This window comes from Sorex fumeus, unplaced genomic scaffold, assembly GCF_029834395.1.
Source record: "Sorex fumeus unplaced genomic scaffold, SorFum_2.1 ptg000010l, whole genome shotgun sequence".
NCBI classification, from domain to species: domain Eukaryota; kingdom Metazoa; phylum Chordata; class Mammalia; order Eulipotyphla; family Soricidae; genus Sorex; species Sorex fumeus.
In genome coordinates, this window is record NW_026606067.1 from 36,899,557 (window position 1) to 36,913,102 (window position 13,546).

At 40.8% G+C, this 13,546-nt stretch overlaps 1 protein-coding gene across 1 annotated transcript in view; it reads left to right on the forward strand.

Moving 5' to 3' along the window:
- Positions 1-13,546, forward strand: part of ECT2 (epithelial cell transforming 2) — a 54,641-nt gene that overhangs the window by 20,656 nt on the left and 20,439 nt on the right. Inside the window, 2 exon segments of the mRNA XM_056110647.1 lie at positions 11,138-11,206; positions 12,339-12,449. Of these exon segments, the coding sequence (XP_055966622.1) occupies positions 11,138-11,206; positions 12,339-12,449 (180 nt within the window).

The following is a 13,546-nucleotide window of genomic DNA, read 5'->3' on the forward strand; positions in this document are numbered from 1 at the left end:
GTTCAAATATTTGTCACTCTACTTGTCACTTACAATACACTGGTTTTAACACCATAAAGGTAAATTTTTGTGTTAGGTTTATAGTAATTTTTTTTTGGATTCTTACATATTTTTTATGGCTAGTAGAATATAAGAACATACTTAGGTGAAAGAAAATTTGTGAAAATTGTCCTATCTCGCCAGGGGTCATTCAGCCCTTGTCTGAGGATTTATTAAGCTGCTCATAGTTAGTTGAGTCATTTGTATTCATGTTTATTGAACTCAGTTGGCTTCTATGTTAGTTTCCCCAAGTAATTTGTCATGCTTTTACTGGAATGTCAGTATTGTGGAATTTAGAGGAGTTGCACAGCTGCAAATGTGACTCCACGCTTCAGAAATTCCAGGTTTTGTAGAACTGAGCCGTGAGTTCCATGGTGCCTGCCCCCACTCCAAGATGACCCCCAAACTTTGAGCCTGAATGCCAGTGTCCCTGGGATTTTTGTCAGTCTGGTATCTTTGCAGATCAGTGGGGAAGCAGTGGAGTTGTTTCCTTGGCCTGGAGGTGGCTGTCGGTTGTGGGTGTGGCTGCTAGAGCTTTAGCAGGGCAGGGACTCGGTCCTCCTGCCGCCTCCTGAGGATACCCTAGAGTTTTAACCTGGTAGACTAGTGCACTCATGAATTTTTGCAGCTCTTCTGAGGTTTACTCGTTAGTCTATCGTCCACATCTTTTACAGAAGTGAAACTGGCACAGAGATCCACGTTTCCAGGTCGGTCATTAATAGCAGCGAGATCCTGGATTTGAAACTGCCTTCCCTTGTCTTTCTTCTTAAACCCTAATACTATCTTGCTTCTTAAGAAAGAGCAGATAACTTACATATTGAACTATGTAAAGTGACGTTTTGACATATGTATAGATTCCAAGATGATTTCCACCGTAAGTTTCCTTACCACCTATCACCACACAATTAAAATTTTCCACAAGTTTAGCTAATGGTCATGAAGTTAACTAATCACTATACAATGAGACCTTTTTCCTTTTAGTGAGAACGTAAGATCTAGTCTCTTAGCAGCTGTCAGATACACTTTAATCAGCGGCAGTCACCATGCTGTACTTTTCATCCCAGTTGACGTGTGTGCTGTATAAGTGAAAGTTTGTGACTGTTTTACCTTCTGTTTGACCCACCTTCAATTCTGCTCTCGTTTCTGGCAACTAGCAGTCTCTTTGTATTAGACTCTAATTCTAGGTAAGATTGTATAGTGCTATGTAGTATTTATCTTTATCTGACTTACTTCAGTATGCATAATTTCTTTCTTTTTTTATGGTTGGATAATATCTCCTATTACACAGTCTTTAGCCACCATAAGAATATACCTTTGAAATATCCACACAACATATTGATGGTGGTACATAAATAGAGTTGAAGTGTGCTGAAACCCGTAGCATCTAGGATTGGTAGTTGCCCTTGGTCTTTGCATAACCGTGAAATTGCTCAAGAATACTATTTCCATATCTGAGTTATTAAATTTATGAGGATTATTGATATGATATCGATAACAATAATGATAATCCTTGTAGATTTAATAACTCAGACATGGAAATAGCGTTCTTGAGCAATCTCATGGTTATGCAATGGCATATGCATTTGATATGCCAAAAACAGTCAGGGGTCTCGTTCCCCTGACCCTGAAAGAGCCTCCAATACAGCAGAGTTGGGAAAGACGAGTAAGGAGAGGCTGCTAAAATCTCAGGGCTGGAATGAATGGAGACGTCACTGGAACCCATTTGAGTAAATCTATGAACAGCGGGATGACAGTGACATAATGATTATCATTCATTAGATACATTATTTTAGTATGTAAATGGTGTGGTTTAAATTTATACGATTTAATATGGTGTTCTTGAAGCATTGATGTCTTTTCTTTTTTTTTTCTTTTTGTGTCACACCCAGCGATGCTCAGGGGTTACTCCTGGCTTTGCACTCAGGAATTACTCCCGGCAGTGCTTGGGGAACCATATGGGATGCCGGGGATCGAACCTACTTGTAGGTAGCAAACAGCCTACTTGCTGTACTATTGCTCCAGACCCCTGGTGCTTCTTTTTATAGCACTATATAGTGGTTTAAAAAAAATATATACGTATATATGTACACATATATCACTGTCACTGTCATCAATAGTTGTTCATCGATTTGCTTGAGCGGGTCCAGTAACGTCTCCATTGTGACACTTGTTACTGTGTTTGGCATCTCGAATATGTCATGGGGAGCTTGCCAGAGGCTTTGCCATGTGGGCGAGATACTCTCGGTAGTTTGCTGGGCTCTCGGAGAGGTGCAGAGGAATCGAACCTGGGTTGGCCCTGTTGGCCATGTGCAAGGCAAGTGCCCTACCCACTGTGCTGTAGCTCCAGCCCATATACATACATATATATGTATATATGTATAGTGAAATAAAACCAGTTTGAAAAGTTGGTGACTATTTTAAATTTTCTCTAAAATGGGTGTAGTGATACCTGACTTAAAAGTTGTTGTAAAAGGTAAAGGTAAAGGCCCTCCCGTTGATCATTGATTTGCTCGAGCGGGCCCAGTAACGTCTCCATTGGAGACTTTGTTGTTACTGTATCTGGCATAAAAGTTGTTGTGAAATTTTAAAATTTTTTATGTTTTTTTCATCAGTTTATAACATTTCTAGTGTGTGAATTCATCTTTCATTACTAAATTATATTTTTTTTTTTTTTTTTTTTTTTCCCCCTTTATTTTATTTTTTTTAAAGTTGTAGATTTACAATTTTTTGTGCTTTGGATTCAATTATACAATGATCAGATAACCATCCCTCCACCAGTGCCCATTTTCCACCACCATGGATAATATCCCTCCTACCCCCATCCCCCCCTCCCCCCTGTCTCTGTGGCAGGGCAATCCCCTGTGTTCTCTCTCTCCTTTTGGGTGTTGTGGTCTGCAAAAGAGGCATTGAGTGGCAAACATGTTCAGTCCATAGTCTACTTTCGACATGCATCTCCCCTCCTGGGAGGATCCTCCAAACATCCTTTATTTGGTGCTCCCTTCTCTATCTGAACTGCCCTTTCCTCTAGGATACCCGGCTGGCCTCTACGTTATGGAGTAATCCTCCTGGTGCTGATCTCAGCTATTCTTGGGTATTAATCTCATACTTTGTTACTTTATATCCCCCAGATGAATGCAATCCTTCTATGTCTATCACTCTCTTTCTGACACATTTCGCTTAGCATGATACTTTCCATATTGTACCACTTGTATGTAAATTTCATGACTTCATCTTTTCTAAGAGCTACATAGTACTCCATTGTGTAGATGTACCAAAGTTTCTTTAACCAGTCATCTGTTCTTGGGCATTCAGGTTTCTTCCAGTTTCTGGCTATTGTAAAGAGTGCTGCAATGAACAAACAAGTGCAGATGTCACTTCGACTATACATTTTTGCCTCTCTGGGATATATTCCTAGGAGTGGTATTGCTGGCTCAAATGGGAGCTCAATTTCTAATTTTTTGAGAATCGTCCATACTGTTTTCCAGAAGGGCTGAACCAATGGACATTCCCACCAACAGTGAAGGAGTGTCCCTTTCTCGCCACATCCACGCCAGCATCGGTTGCTTTTGTTCTTTTGAATGTGGGCCAGTCTCTGAGGTGTGAGATGGTATCTCATTGTGGTTTTGATCTGCATCTCCCTGATGATTAATGATGTAGAGCATTTTCTCATGTGCTTTTTTGCCATTCGGATTTCTTCTTTGAGAAAGTTTCTGTTCATTTCATTGCCCCATTTTTGGATGGGGTTGGATGTTTTCTTCTTGTGGAGTTTAACCAGTATTTTGTATATCCTGGATATCAACCCCTTGTCAGATGTGTATTCGGCGAATATCCTTTCCCATTCTGTAGACTGTCTTTGTATTTTGGTCACTGTTTCTTTGGAGGTGCAGAAGCTTCTTAGTTTAAGATAGTCCCATTTATCTATCTCTGTTTTTACTTGCTCGGCCAGTGGCGTGGCATCTTTGAAAGTACCATTAGCCTCAATGTCATGGAGGGTTTTGCCAACTTTGTCTTCAATGTACCTTATGGTGTCTGGTCTGATGTTGAGGTCTTTAATCCATTTTGATCTTATTTTTGTACATGGTGTTAGGCAGAGTTCTGAGCCCATTTTTTTGCATGTAGCCGTCCAGTGATGCCAGCACAATTTGTTAAAGAGGCTTTCCTTACTCCACTTCACATTACTTGCACCTTTATCAAAGATTAGATGAGCATTCCATTGTTTCCCTCAGATTAAGTATGTCCTTGCTAAGTTTGAGTCTGATTGATCTATCTAGAGGTGACAAAGAGGTGTTGAAGTCTCCCACTAGTATTGTGTTGCTATTGATGTCTTTTTCCAAATCTATGAGTAGTTGTTTTAAGTACTTTGCTGGTCTCTCATTAGGTGCATATACATTTATTATTGTAAGTTCTTCCTGTTGTACAGATCCTTTGATCACTAAGAAATGGCCTTCACTGTCTCTTATGACCTTCCTCACTCTGAAATCGATGTGGTCTGATATAAGGATGGCTACCCCAGCTTTTTTATGGGAGCTGTTTGCCTGTAGAATTGTTTTCCAGCCTTTGACTCTGAGTCTGTGTTTGCTTTGACTATTGAGATGCGTTTCTTGCAGGCAGCAGAATGTTGGGTTCAATTTTCTAATCCATCCTGCCACTCTATGTCTTTTAATTGGTGCATTTAGCCCATTGACATTGAGAGAGATTATTGTTATGGGATTTTGTCCCATTGTTCTGTTAAAATTTGGTGTATTTGAGGGGGCTTTCTTGCCTTAAAGTAGCCCATTTAGTTGTTCTTGTAACCATGGTTTTGAGTCTATGAAGTTCCTGAGCTGTTGTTTGTCTGTGAAACTGTGTGTTGTTCCTTCTATTATGAATGAGAGTCTCGCTGGGTAAAGTATTTTTGGAGAGGCATTTATTTCATTGAGTTTTTTCACTATGTCCCACCACTGTTTTCGGGCCATGAGGGTTTCATCAGAAAAATCAGCTGTGAATTTTAAGGATGCTCCTTTGTAAGAGATTTCTTTCTTCGATCTTGCTGCTTTCAGAATTTTGTCTCTGTCTAAGGTTTTGGTCATTTTGATCAGAATGTGTCTTGGGGTATTTTTATTCGGATTTCTTCTAGCTGGTACCCTTCGGGCCTCCTGAATGTGGTCACAAGTTTTCTTCAGCTCTGGAAATGTTGTAGCAATGATGTCTTTGACAGTTTCTTCTTCATCGAGGTTTTCTTCCTGTCCCTCTGGGACTCCAATAATTCTTATGTTACCCCTCTTGGCTTCATCACGATCTTCTCTTGCCATCTGTTCCCGAATTGTGAGTCTCTTTTCCATTTTCTGCTCTTTTCTGGAGAGTCTCTGAACTTCATCTTCGAGCTCACTGATTCTGTTCTCAGCCGCTGTTACTCTGCTGCTGAGGCCTTCCACTGAGCTTTTCAATTCGCCTACGAGATTTTTCAGGTCTGACATTTCTGATTGCATTTTCCTCATTTCTGCCTTCAGATCCTCTTGTCTTCTATTGGCATTGCTTTCCATTGTTTCTTTTAATTCCCTAAGCATCCTAAGTAGCTCCCTTCTGAATTCCTTGTCAGAGAGGTTGTCTAACACTACAGTACTGTTGGTGTCATCTGGGCTAGACTCTTCAATGTGAATGTTTGGTGGGCTTTTGCGTTGCTTTACCATTGTGAGAGGTGTGGTTTAGTCCTTCACGTTCAGTGTTACTATTCTGCTTGATATGCAGTGTGAGTTAAGATAGGCTTATGAGTTATTGGCAACTGTGTTTCTAGTGGCTGAGCTAAAATAGAGAAGTTTCCATCTAAGAAGTTAGCTTATGGTTCCTATGGCATATGTAGTGGGAAAATATTTCGCGGCCGCTAACGCGGCCGCGGCTCCGGAAAGAGTCCCTGGCACTGGGCGAGGAGTTGGGAATGTCTCCTGTTTGGAATTGGAGCCGTTCAGCTTTGTTGCCCAGAGCTGGGCCTCTGTGCCCGTCCCACGCGGATCAGGGGATGAAAACCGGCTGTCTAGGGGCTGTTTCTAGCTGCGCGTGCCCAGAGAGGAACCCAGGCTCTTGGGGGCGGGCTGTACCTGTTGGAATTGGAGCCGTTCAGCTTTGTTGCCCAGAGCTGGGCCTCTGTGCCCGTCCCACGCGGATCAGGGGTTGAAAACCGGCTGTCTAGGGGCTGTTTCTAGCTGTGCGTGCCCAGAGAGGAACCCAGGACCTTGGGGGCGGGCTGTACCTGTTGGAATTGGAGCCGTTCAGCTTTGTTGCCCAGAGCTGGGCCTCTGTGCCCGTCCCACGCGGATCAGGGGTTGAAAACCGGCTGTCTAGGGGCTGTTTCTAGCTGCGCGTGCCCAGAGAGGAACCCAGGCCCTTGGGGGCGGGCTGTACCTGTTGGAATTGGAGCCGTTCAGCTTTGTTGCCCAGAGCTGGGCCTCTGTGCCCGTCCCACGCGGATCAGGGGTTGAAAACCGGCTGTCTAGGGGCTGTTTCTTGCTGCGCGTGCCCAGAGAGGAACCCAGGCTCTTGGGGGCGGGCTGTACCTGTTGGAATTGGAGCCGTTCAGCTTTGTTGCCCAGAGCTGGGCCTCTGTGCCCGTCCCACGCGGATCAGGGGTTGAAAACCGGCTGTCTAGGGGCTGTTTCTAGCTGCGCGTGCCCAGAGAGGCTAAATTATATTTTTTTTATCAAAAGTCTGGTTTCCATCTGTCACCTTATAATTCCATCAATTTAACCCAAGTTACGCTCTGTTCTCCCCTTTTGTAACTGCCACTGTTTTGGATTTGTTTGTTTGGTTTGGTTTTTAGGTGGGGGGGCGTGGGGGCAGAGGGGTCACACGGCAGTGCTGGGGATTGTTCCTGGCTCTGCACTCAGGAATCACTCCTGATGGTCTAGGGGAGCCCAGATGCCCGGGATAGTACAGCCCTCCCGCTGTTATGTCTCCTCAGGTCCTACCACTGTTTTGTTTTTGTAGTCTGAGTTTATTTTGTTCATCCATTTGCTTTTTTTATTTTACCATAAGTGGTATTATATTGTGAATTATATCATGTTTCTCTTTCTCTGTATGAATTATATTTTTTAAAGGTCATCAATGTTTATTCAGCCAACAGAATACAGTGACCGACTTTAAACTGGGGTAAAGATTTTTTTTCCAACAAAAATATTTTTAAAATGGTAGCACTATAAATAATGCTCTTGGAGGCCTGCTGTACACCTCATTTCCCATTTCTTTGCTTTCTCTCGCCACCCCCCCCCCCCCTTTTTTCCCCAATTTAGAAAGATGTGGAGCGATAGCACAGCTGGTAGGGCGTTTGCCTTGCACGCGGCTGGTGCAGCTGATCTGAGTTCGATTCTTCCGCTCCTCTCGGAGAGCCCGGCAAACTACCGAAAGTATCTCGCCTGCACAGCAAAGCCTGGCAAGCTACCTGAGACATACTCAGTATGCCAAACACAGTAACAACAAGTCTCACGACGGAGACGTTACTGGGCCCGCTCGAGCAAATTGATGAGCAATGGGAGGGCAGTGCAGTGCAGTGCAGAAAGATGTGAGAGGAGAGAAAGAAAGGAAACAGTGTGTTCAATAGAGAATACAGGCTTTTTCCAACTCTGGAAAAAGCAAGTAGAGAGACAAGCAAGCGAGATGCATGTTGAAGGGAGAACACCTGGACTGGCTCTTCAAGCCCCACTCCCCACTTCTAATGAGGAATTGTGGCACAGTTTCAATGGAATCTGGAGTCTGACAAACTTGAGTTTGAATCTTGGTCTGGCAGCTCTGATTTGAGGCAAATTTCTTAATCTCCCTGAGCCTTGGTTCCTGTATTACTTAGTTCCTTTGCTAACAGTTGATTAATTGAGAAATCTTTATTTAATCAACAAGCATTAGGAGTTAAAGGTCTACCACAAAAGAGTGGACTCTCTTTTCCAGTACTTAAGAGGTTATTTTACTTCCTGATAGCAGTGTTCTTGTGTTGATACATACCGTTATTGCGTAGGAGTTGTGTACACTTTAAAAACATGTTCAAGACCCGAGTTTTGTCCCTCTCTCTGCGTGGCCCCACCCTCACCCCAGCTCACCCAGGTGTCGCTCTAGGGACTCCTTAACTTCTCCCAGGCCTGGCCTGCCCCTCAAGGAGATGTTTTTTTGGTCCTGTGTCACAGTTTTCCAAATATCTTCCTACTTTATTTGAAACACATGGATACATCATAGTTAACAAGACCTTATTGAGTACTACTACTTCTTAGGCGTTCTTTTCGGTACTGTACATGAATGAGCTAATTTAATCCTTTAAGAGTTAGGAATCGTTGCTGTGCTCATTTTTCAGAATAGAAAATAAAAGATGATATAACAGATCAGTGAAAGCAAGAGCAGTTTATGAATCAATAAAATTGACTATGGTCATACAAAAAAAGAGAGAATGAACCCTTATTAAAAAATAGAAATGCGGGGCTGGAGAGATAGCACAGCGGGTAGGGCGTTTGCCTTGCACGCAGCTGACCTGGGTTCGATTCCCAGCATCCCATATGGTCCCCTGAGCATCGCCAGGAGTAACACCTGAGTGCAGAGCCAGGAGTAACCCATGTGCATCGTCAGGTGTGACCCAAAAAGCAAATAAATAAATACATAAAAATAAAAAATAGAAATGAAAAATAGCTATGATTCTTTACATAAATACAAAGAATAAGAGATTAATATGAATATTTAAATGAAAAGTATATCCAAATGAAAATTGAAAACCAAGAATGAAACATCTTTTACTCACAATATTCCAAACAGGAAGAAAACAGAAAATTTGAACAAGCACAGAAGTCAAAGTAGTAATCAAGTTGCCCTAAGAACAAAAGCCCAGGGCCAGTGGTTTCTTCAAAAAGAAAAAAAAAATAAAAATAAGAAAAGCAAGGCAAATGCCCTACTCGCTGTGCTCTCGCTCCAGCCCCCAAAAATGGCAAGGAGGGTGAAAAGATAAAAAATATTTGTAAAACACATTAATGGATTCTTTCATCTAGAATTTATAGAAAACGCTTCCAAGTTATCTAGAATTCACAGAGAAAGTACTCTTTCTTACAACTCAGTAAGACCAACAATCGGGACAAAAGGGCAGCAGATCTAAGGGTATAGATACATAAAGAAAGATCGCACCCCAGTCACGGTCCCTGTCTCACATACAAATCCTGACCACATCGCCCTCTGCCAAATATTGCCTTACAGATCATGCACAGCGTGAGAATTGATCTTTTATATGTGAATATATGCTTAAAAATATATAACTGCTGGGACCAGAGAGATCATATCAGGGGTTAGCATCATCCCTTGCATGTGACTGACCAAGGTTTGTTCCCTGGCACCTGGGTCCTTAAGCATTGCTCAGTTCTGGACATTAATGGCCTAGGAAATGCCCCCGGCACTGCTCAAGTGACCCGGACAATCCCAGCGAGGTTGACTGAGACTCACCAGGACCAGCTCCTGGGACTTTTGAGTACTGCTTGGATTTTCTGTCCTAAATTTACGCATTGTAAATACTGTCATTTGATATAATAATAGTGTGCTATATGGTAATCAAACACTTATGAAAAAATTTCTAAAACAATGTGAAGAATCATATCATTTACAATTTTTTCTCTGGCTAAATAGAAGACCATTTCTCATGTCTGCTTCTGAATTCAGTCAATTATATTTTGATATGCCATGTAGCCTCTAGAAAACTGTTGACTACTTGTGAGAGGATTAGAAAGTCAAATATGTTTAAATGTTATAATGACAATAGTTTCAATGTTAGAAATCCCACTGAAAAATGTATCTGGGGAGTTACGTTAATGCTGTTTTGACAACCTCCAGTATAAGAACTTATTGATTAGTTTCTTCTTTAATTCACTTGGAATTTTATTTGATGAATATTGTTTTTGACCCTTCCAGTAAATACCCATCAGTGGGATAGCTGGCCATAAGTTGTTCTTTTTGAGAAGTTACCATATTCTTATCTATATTGTTTACATCAGATTTACATTGCTACCAGGCAGACTATGTGATTTTTCTCTTCTCTTTGTTCTTGCCATTACTTGATGCTTTTTCAGCACTAGCTATTCTGACAGTGATGAGGTGATTTAATTGTGATTTTGATTTCCATATACCTAATAATAGATTTGAACATCTCTGTTCATGTGACATATATGTAACATTTTAGGATGACAATAGATGCATTACGTAGACCGGGGATTTGGAAGCTGTTATCCGTGAACCAGATCCAACCAGTTTTAGATTTTGGTAATATTTTGTTTATTTTGGTAAAGAGGCACACTTAGTTGTTACGACTGCTGCTGCTTCCTCTGTAAGAGTTCAGTGTTTGTGACAGAGATCAAATGGCCTATAAGCCTGACGATATTTACCATTTTACCCTTTAAAGTTTATCGATGACCCTCAAGTGATAGGTTACAACAGTTTCTGATGTTGCATAAAATGCATCAGTAGCAGGATTGAAAGTTTTCTTAGTGGTAAAAGAGGACAAAATAACTTATCACATCTTATTGGAGAGTTAGGCTTAATCTTATTGACTTGGTAATGATACTACTTGTAATTTCGTATTTTTTTAATTAGTTTTTGTTTGGGGGCCATACCTGGCAGTGTTCAGGGCTTACTCCTCATTCTTTGCTCAGGGATCACTCATGGTGAGGTTTGGGGGACCACATGGGGTGCTGGGAATTAAACCCTGATTGGCAATGTGCAAAGCAAGCTCTATCTCAGGACCCTACTTCTTAAATTCTTTTTAACGAGAGTCAAAAGTTAAGTTTGTTACCAAAGAGAAAATGTGTTATTATTTAGCACATTAAATAAAGACACTTAAATATTTATTTCAAATGGCTGTTTTTATAATATTAAAAATTTTTAAGGGACTGTTAAGCACAATCTTTTTTTTTTTGCTTTTGGGTCACACCTGACCATGCTCAGGGGTTCTCCTGATTCTGTACTTAATAATTACTCCTGGTGGTGCTTAGGGGACCATATGGGGTGCTGGGGATCCAACCCAGGTTGACCACATGCAAGGCAAACGCCCTACCTGCTGTACTATCACTCCAGCCCAAGCGCAGTCTTAAATGTTTGACTTTTTTTTCTCTTTCAGGATGATCTTGAAGACCTTATTATTAATTGGGATGAAAGCAAAAGCATTGGTGATGTTTTTCTTAAATATGTAAGTAATTTGTAAGTTTTCATATTGAAATGTCTCATTAAGGGCAGGAAATGAAGTTACGTGGGATTTTTTTTGTTTGGTTGGTTTTTTGTTTTGTTTTGTTTGGAGGCCATTACTCCTGGCTGTGTACTCAGGGATCACTCCTGGCAGTGCTTGGGGGACTATGTGGGATCACTGGTGATTGAACTTGGGTCAACAACATGCAAGGCAAGCCCCTTACCCTCTGTACTATCTCTCTGGCCCCTATGGTTACCTGTTTAATAAGAGCTTTGGCTCGGTAGTATAAGTTCATCCCTTGTCTGCATGAGACTTGGGTTCAATTCTGGCACCATCTACACATAAAAATAATGAAATAAATGAGTTTTTAAGAATTTGACATAGTTCTACCTATAATATATATTGGTTCTATTCTAATCCTCTAAAGTAGCCTTTTTCTATATAAGTAACATTTTCTTATTAGTCCTAAGTCATCATTAGGAATACTGATCATCTGTTGATGTTAATTATTATATATGAAATCATTTGCCCTTCATAAATGGCCATGCACAATGATTTCTTTTTAAATTTTGTTTTTTTCCCCCTCTTCTCAATTGATGTCACTATGTGCTGTACATAAAGACTTCTAATAAATTGCTTCTTTATGATGATGATATCTACATACATTAGTTAAATTCATTGGAAGGAAGTATTGTAAATAGGATTTATAATTTTCACAGCCTTGGATTTTTCACACAGATTTTGTTTTTTGGGGGCCTCCTTCTAACCTTAACCATATAGTCTTAATTTTTCTTTTTCTTTTCATTTTTGTGTTTTGATTATACTTTGGCAGTGCACAGGAAACCACGTGTGGTGCCAGTAATTGAATCATGGTCTCTTGTAGGTGAAGAATGTGCTATAATTCATTAAGCTCTCTCTTCAGCCCTCAATTATTTTTTTCTGGGTGGTTGAAGATTTAAAATATGCAACTTATTGTTTTAAACCTGTATATTTTAATTTACATTATTATAAGTAATGTGTTTTAAAATTTTACATCCAGTATGTCAGATTGTGATTTTTCATCTTCAAGTTTTAATTTTTAGGCTTGGCATGCATAATGAATTATGCGTTATTTTTTTCTCTTATTTCTTCCTAGTCAAAAGATTTGGTGAAAACTTACCCTCCCTTTGTAAACTTCTTTGAAATGAGCAAAGAAACAATTATTAAATGTGAAAAACAGAAACCAAGATTTCATGCTTTTCTGAAGGTAATGGATATTTCTTCCACATACAAATCACAGAATTATTAAGAGATTCATATTGTTAGTAAAAATTTATGTATTTGTGTATGAATACTTTGATGTTATTTGATGGTTTTAGCTGTACCTTAGTGTGGCAGTCATAATATTTAACACCAAATTTGATGTACTGTGGAATAGAATCCAAGAGGCAGCTGAGATAAGAATGTTGTGTATGTTTATTATTAATATTTTTAAGTTATACGTACCTTGGGTTGGAGTGATAGCACATCAGTAGGGCGTTTGCCTTGCGTGCAGCCAGCCCGGCCAAGCCGGGTTCTATTCCTCTGCCCCTCTCAGAGAGCCCCGCAAGCTACTGAGAGTATCTCGCCCGCATGGCAAAGCCTCGCAAGCCACCCGTGACATATTCAATATGCCAAACACGGTAACAACTAGTCGCAAAAATGGAGATGTTACTGGGCCCGCTCAAGCAAATCGATGAACAACGGGAGGACATTGCATTACATTGCATTTTACGTACCTTAGTTTTCAAACACCTGAAATTTTGGCAGTGGTATTTTATTTTGTCTTTAAAGATCTTTTATTACTGCCTTTTTTTACATAGTCTGAACAATATTAATATTTTAAAACCTTTCTTATAAGTGGGGCTCGAGTGATAGCACAGCGGGTGGGGCGTTCGCCTTGCACGTGGCAGACCCAGCCAACCGAGGTTTGATTCCTTTGCCCTTCTCGGGAGAGCCCAGCAAGCTACCGAGAGTATCTTGCCCGCATGGCAAAGCCTGCAAGCTCCCTGTGATGTATTCGATGTGCCAAACACAGTAACAAAAAGTCTCACGATGGAGACTTTACTGGGCCCGCTCGAGCAAATCGATGAACAACGGGAGGACAGAACTACAGTGCTTATCAGTGATGTATATTTGAAAGAAATATGAACTGACATTGAATAGTATGTAGAAAACGCTCTGTTTAAGAAATGCTAAACCCTTTGACTTTCCAGGCGATCATTTCAGGCCTTGAAAGACAATTTCGTTATAGTAATAGACCACTAGCACCTCGCCTCCTCTATTAGCTACTGTTAGATCATCCCACCTCTTCTATTACCCTTT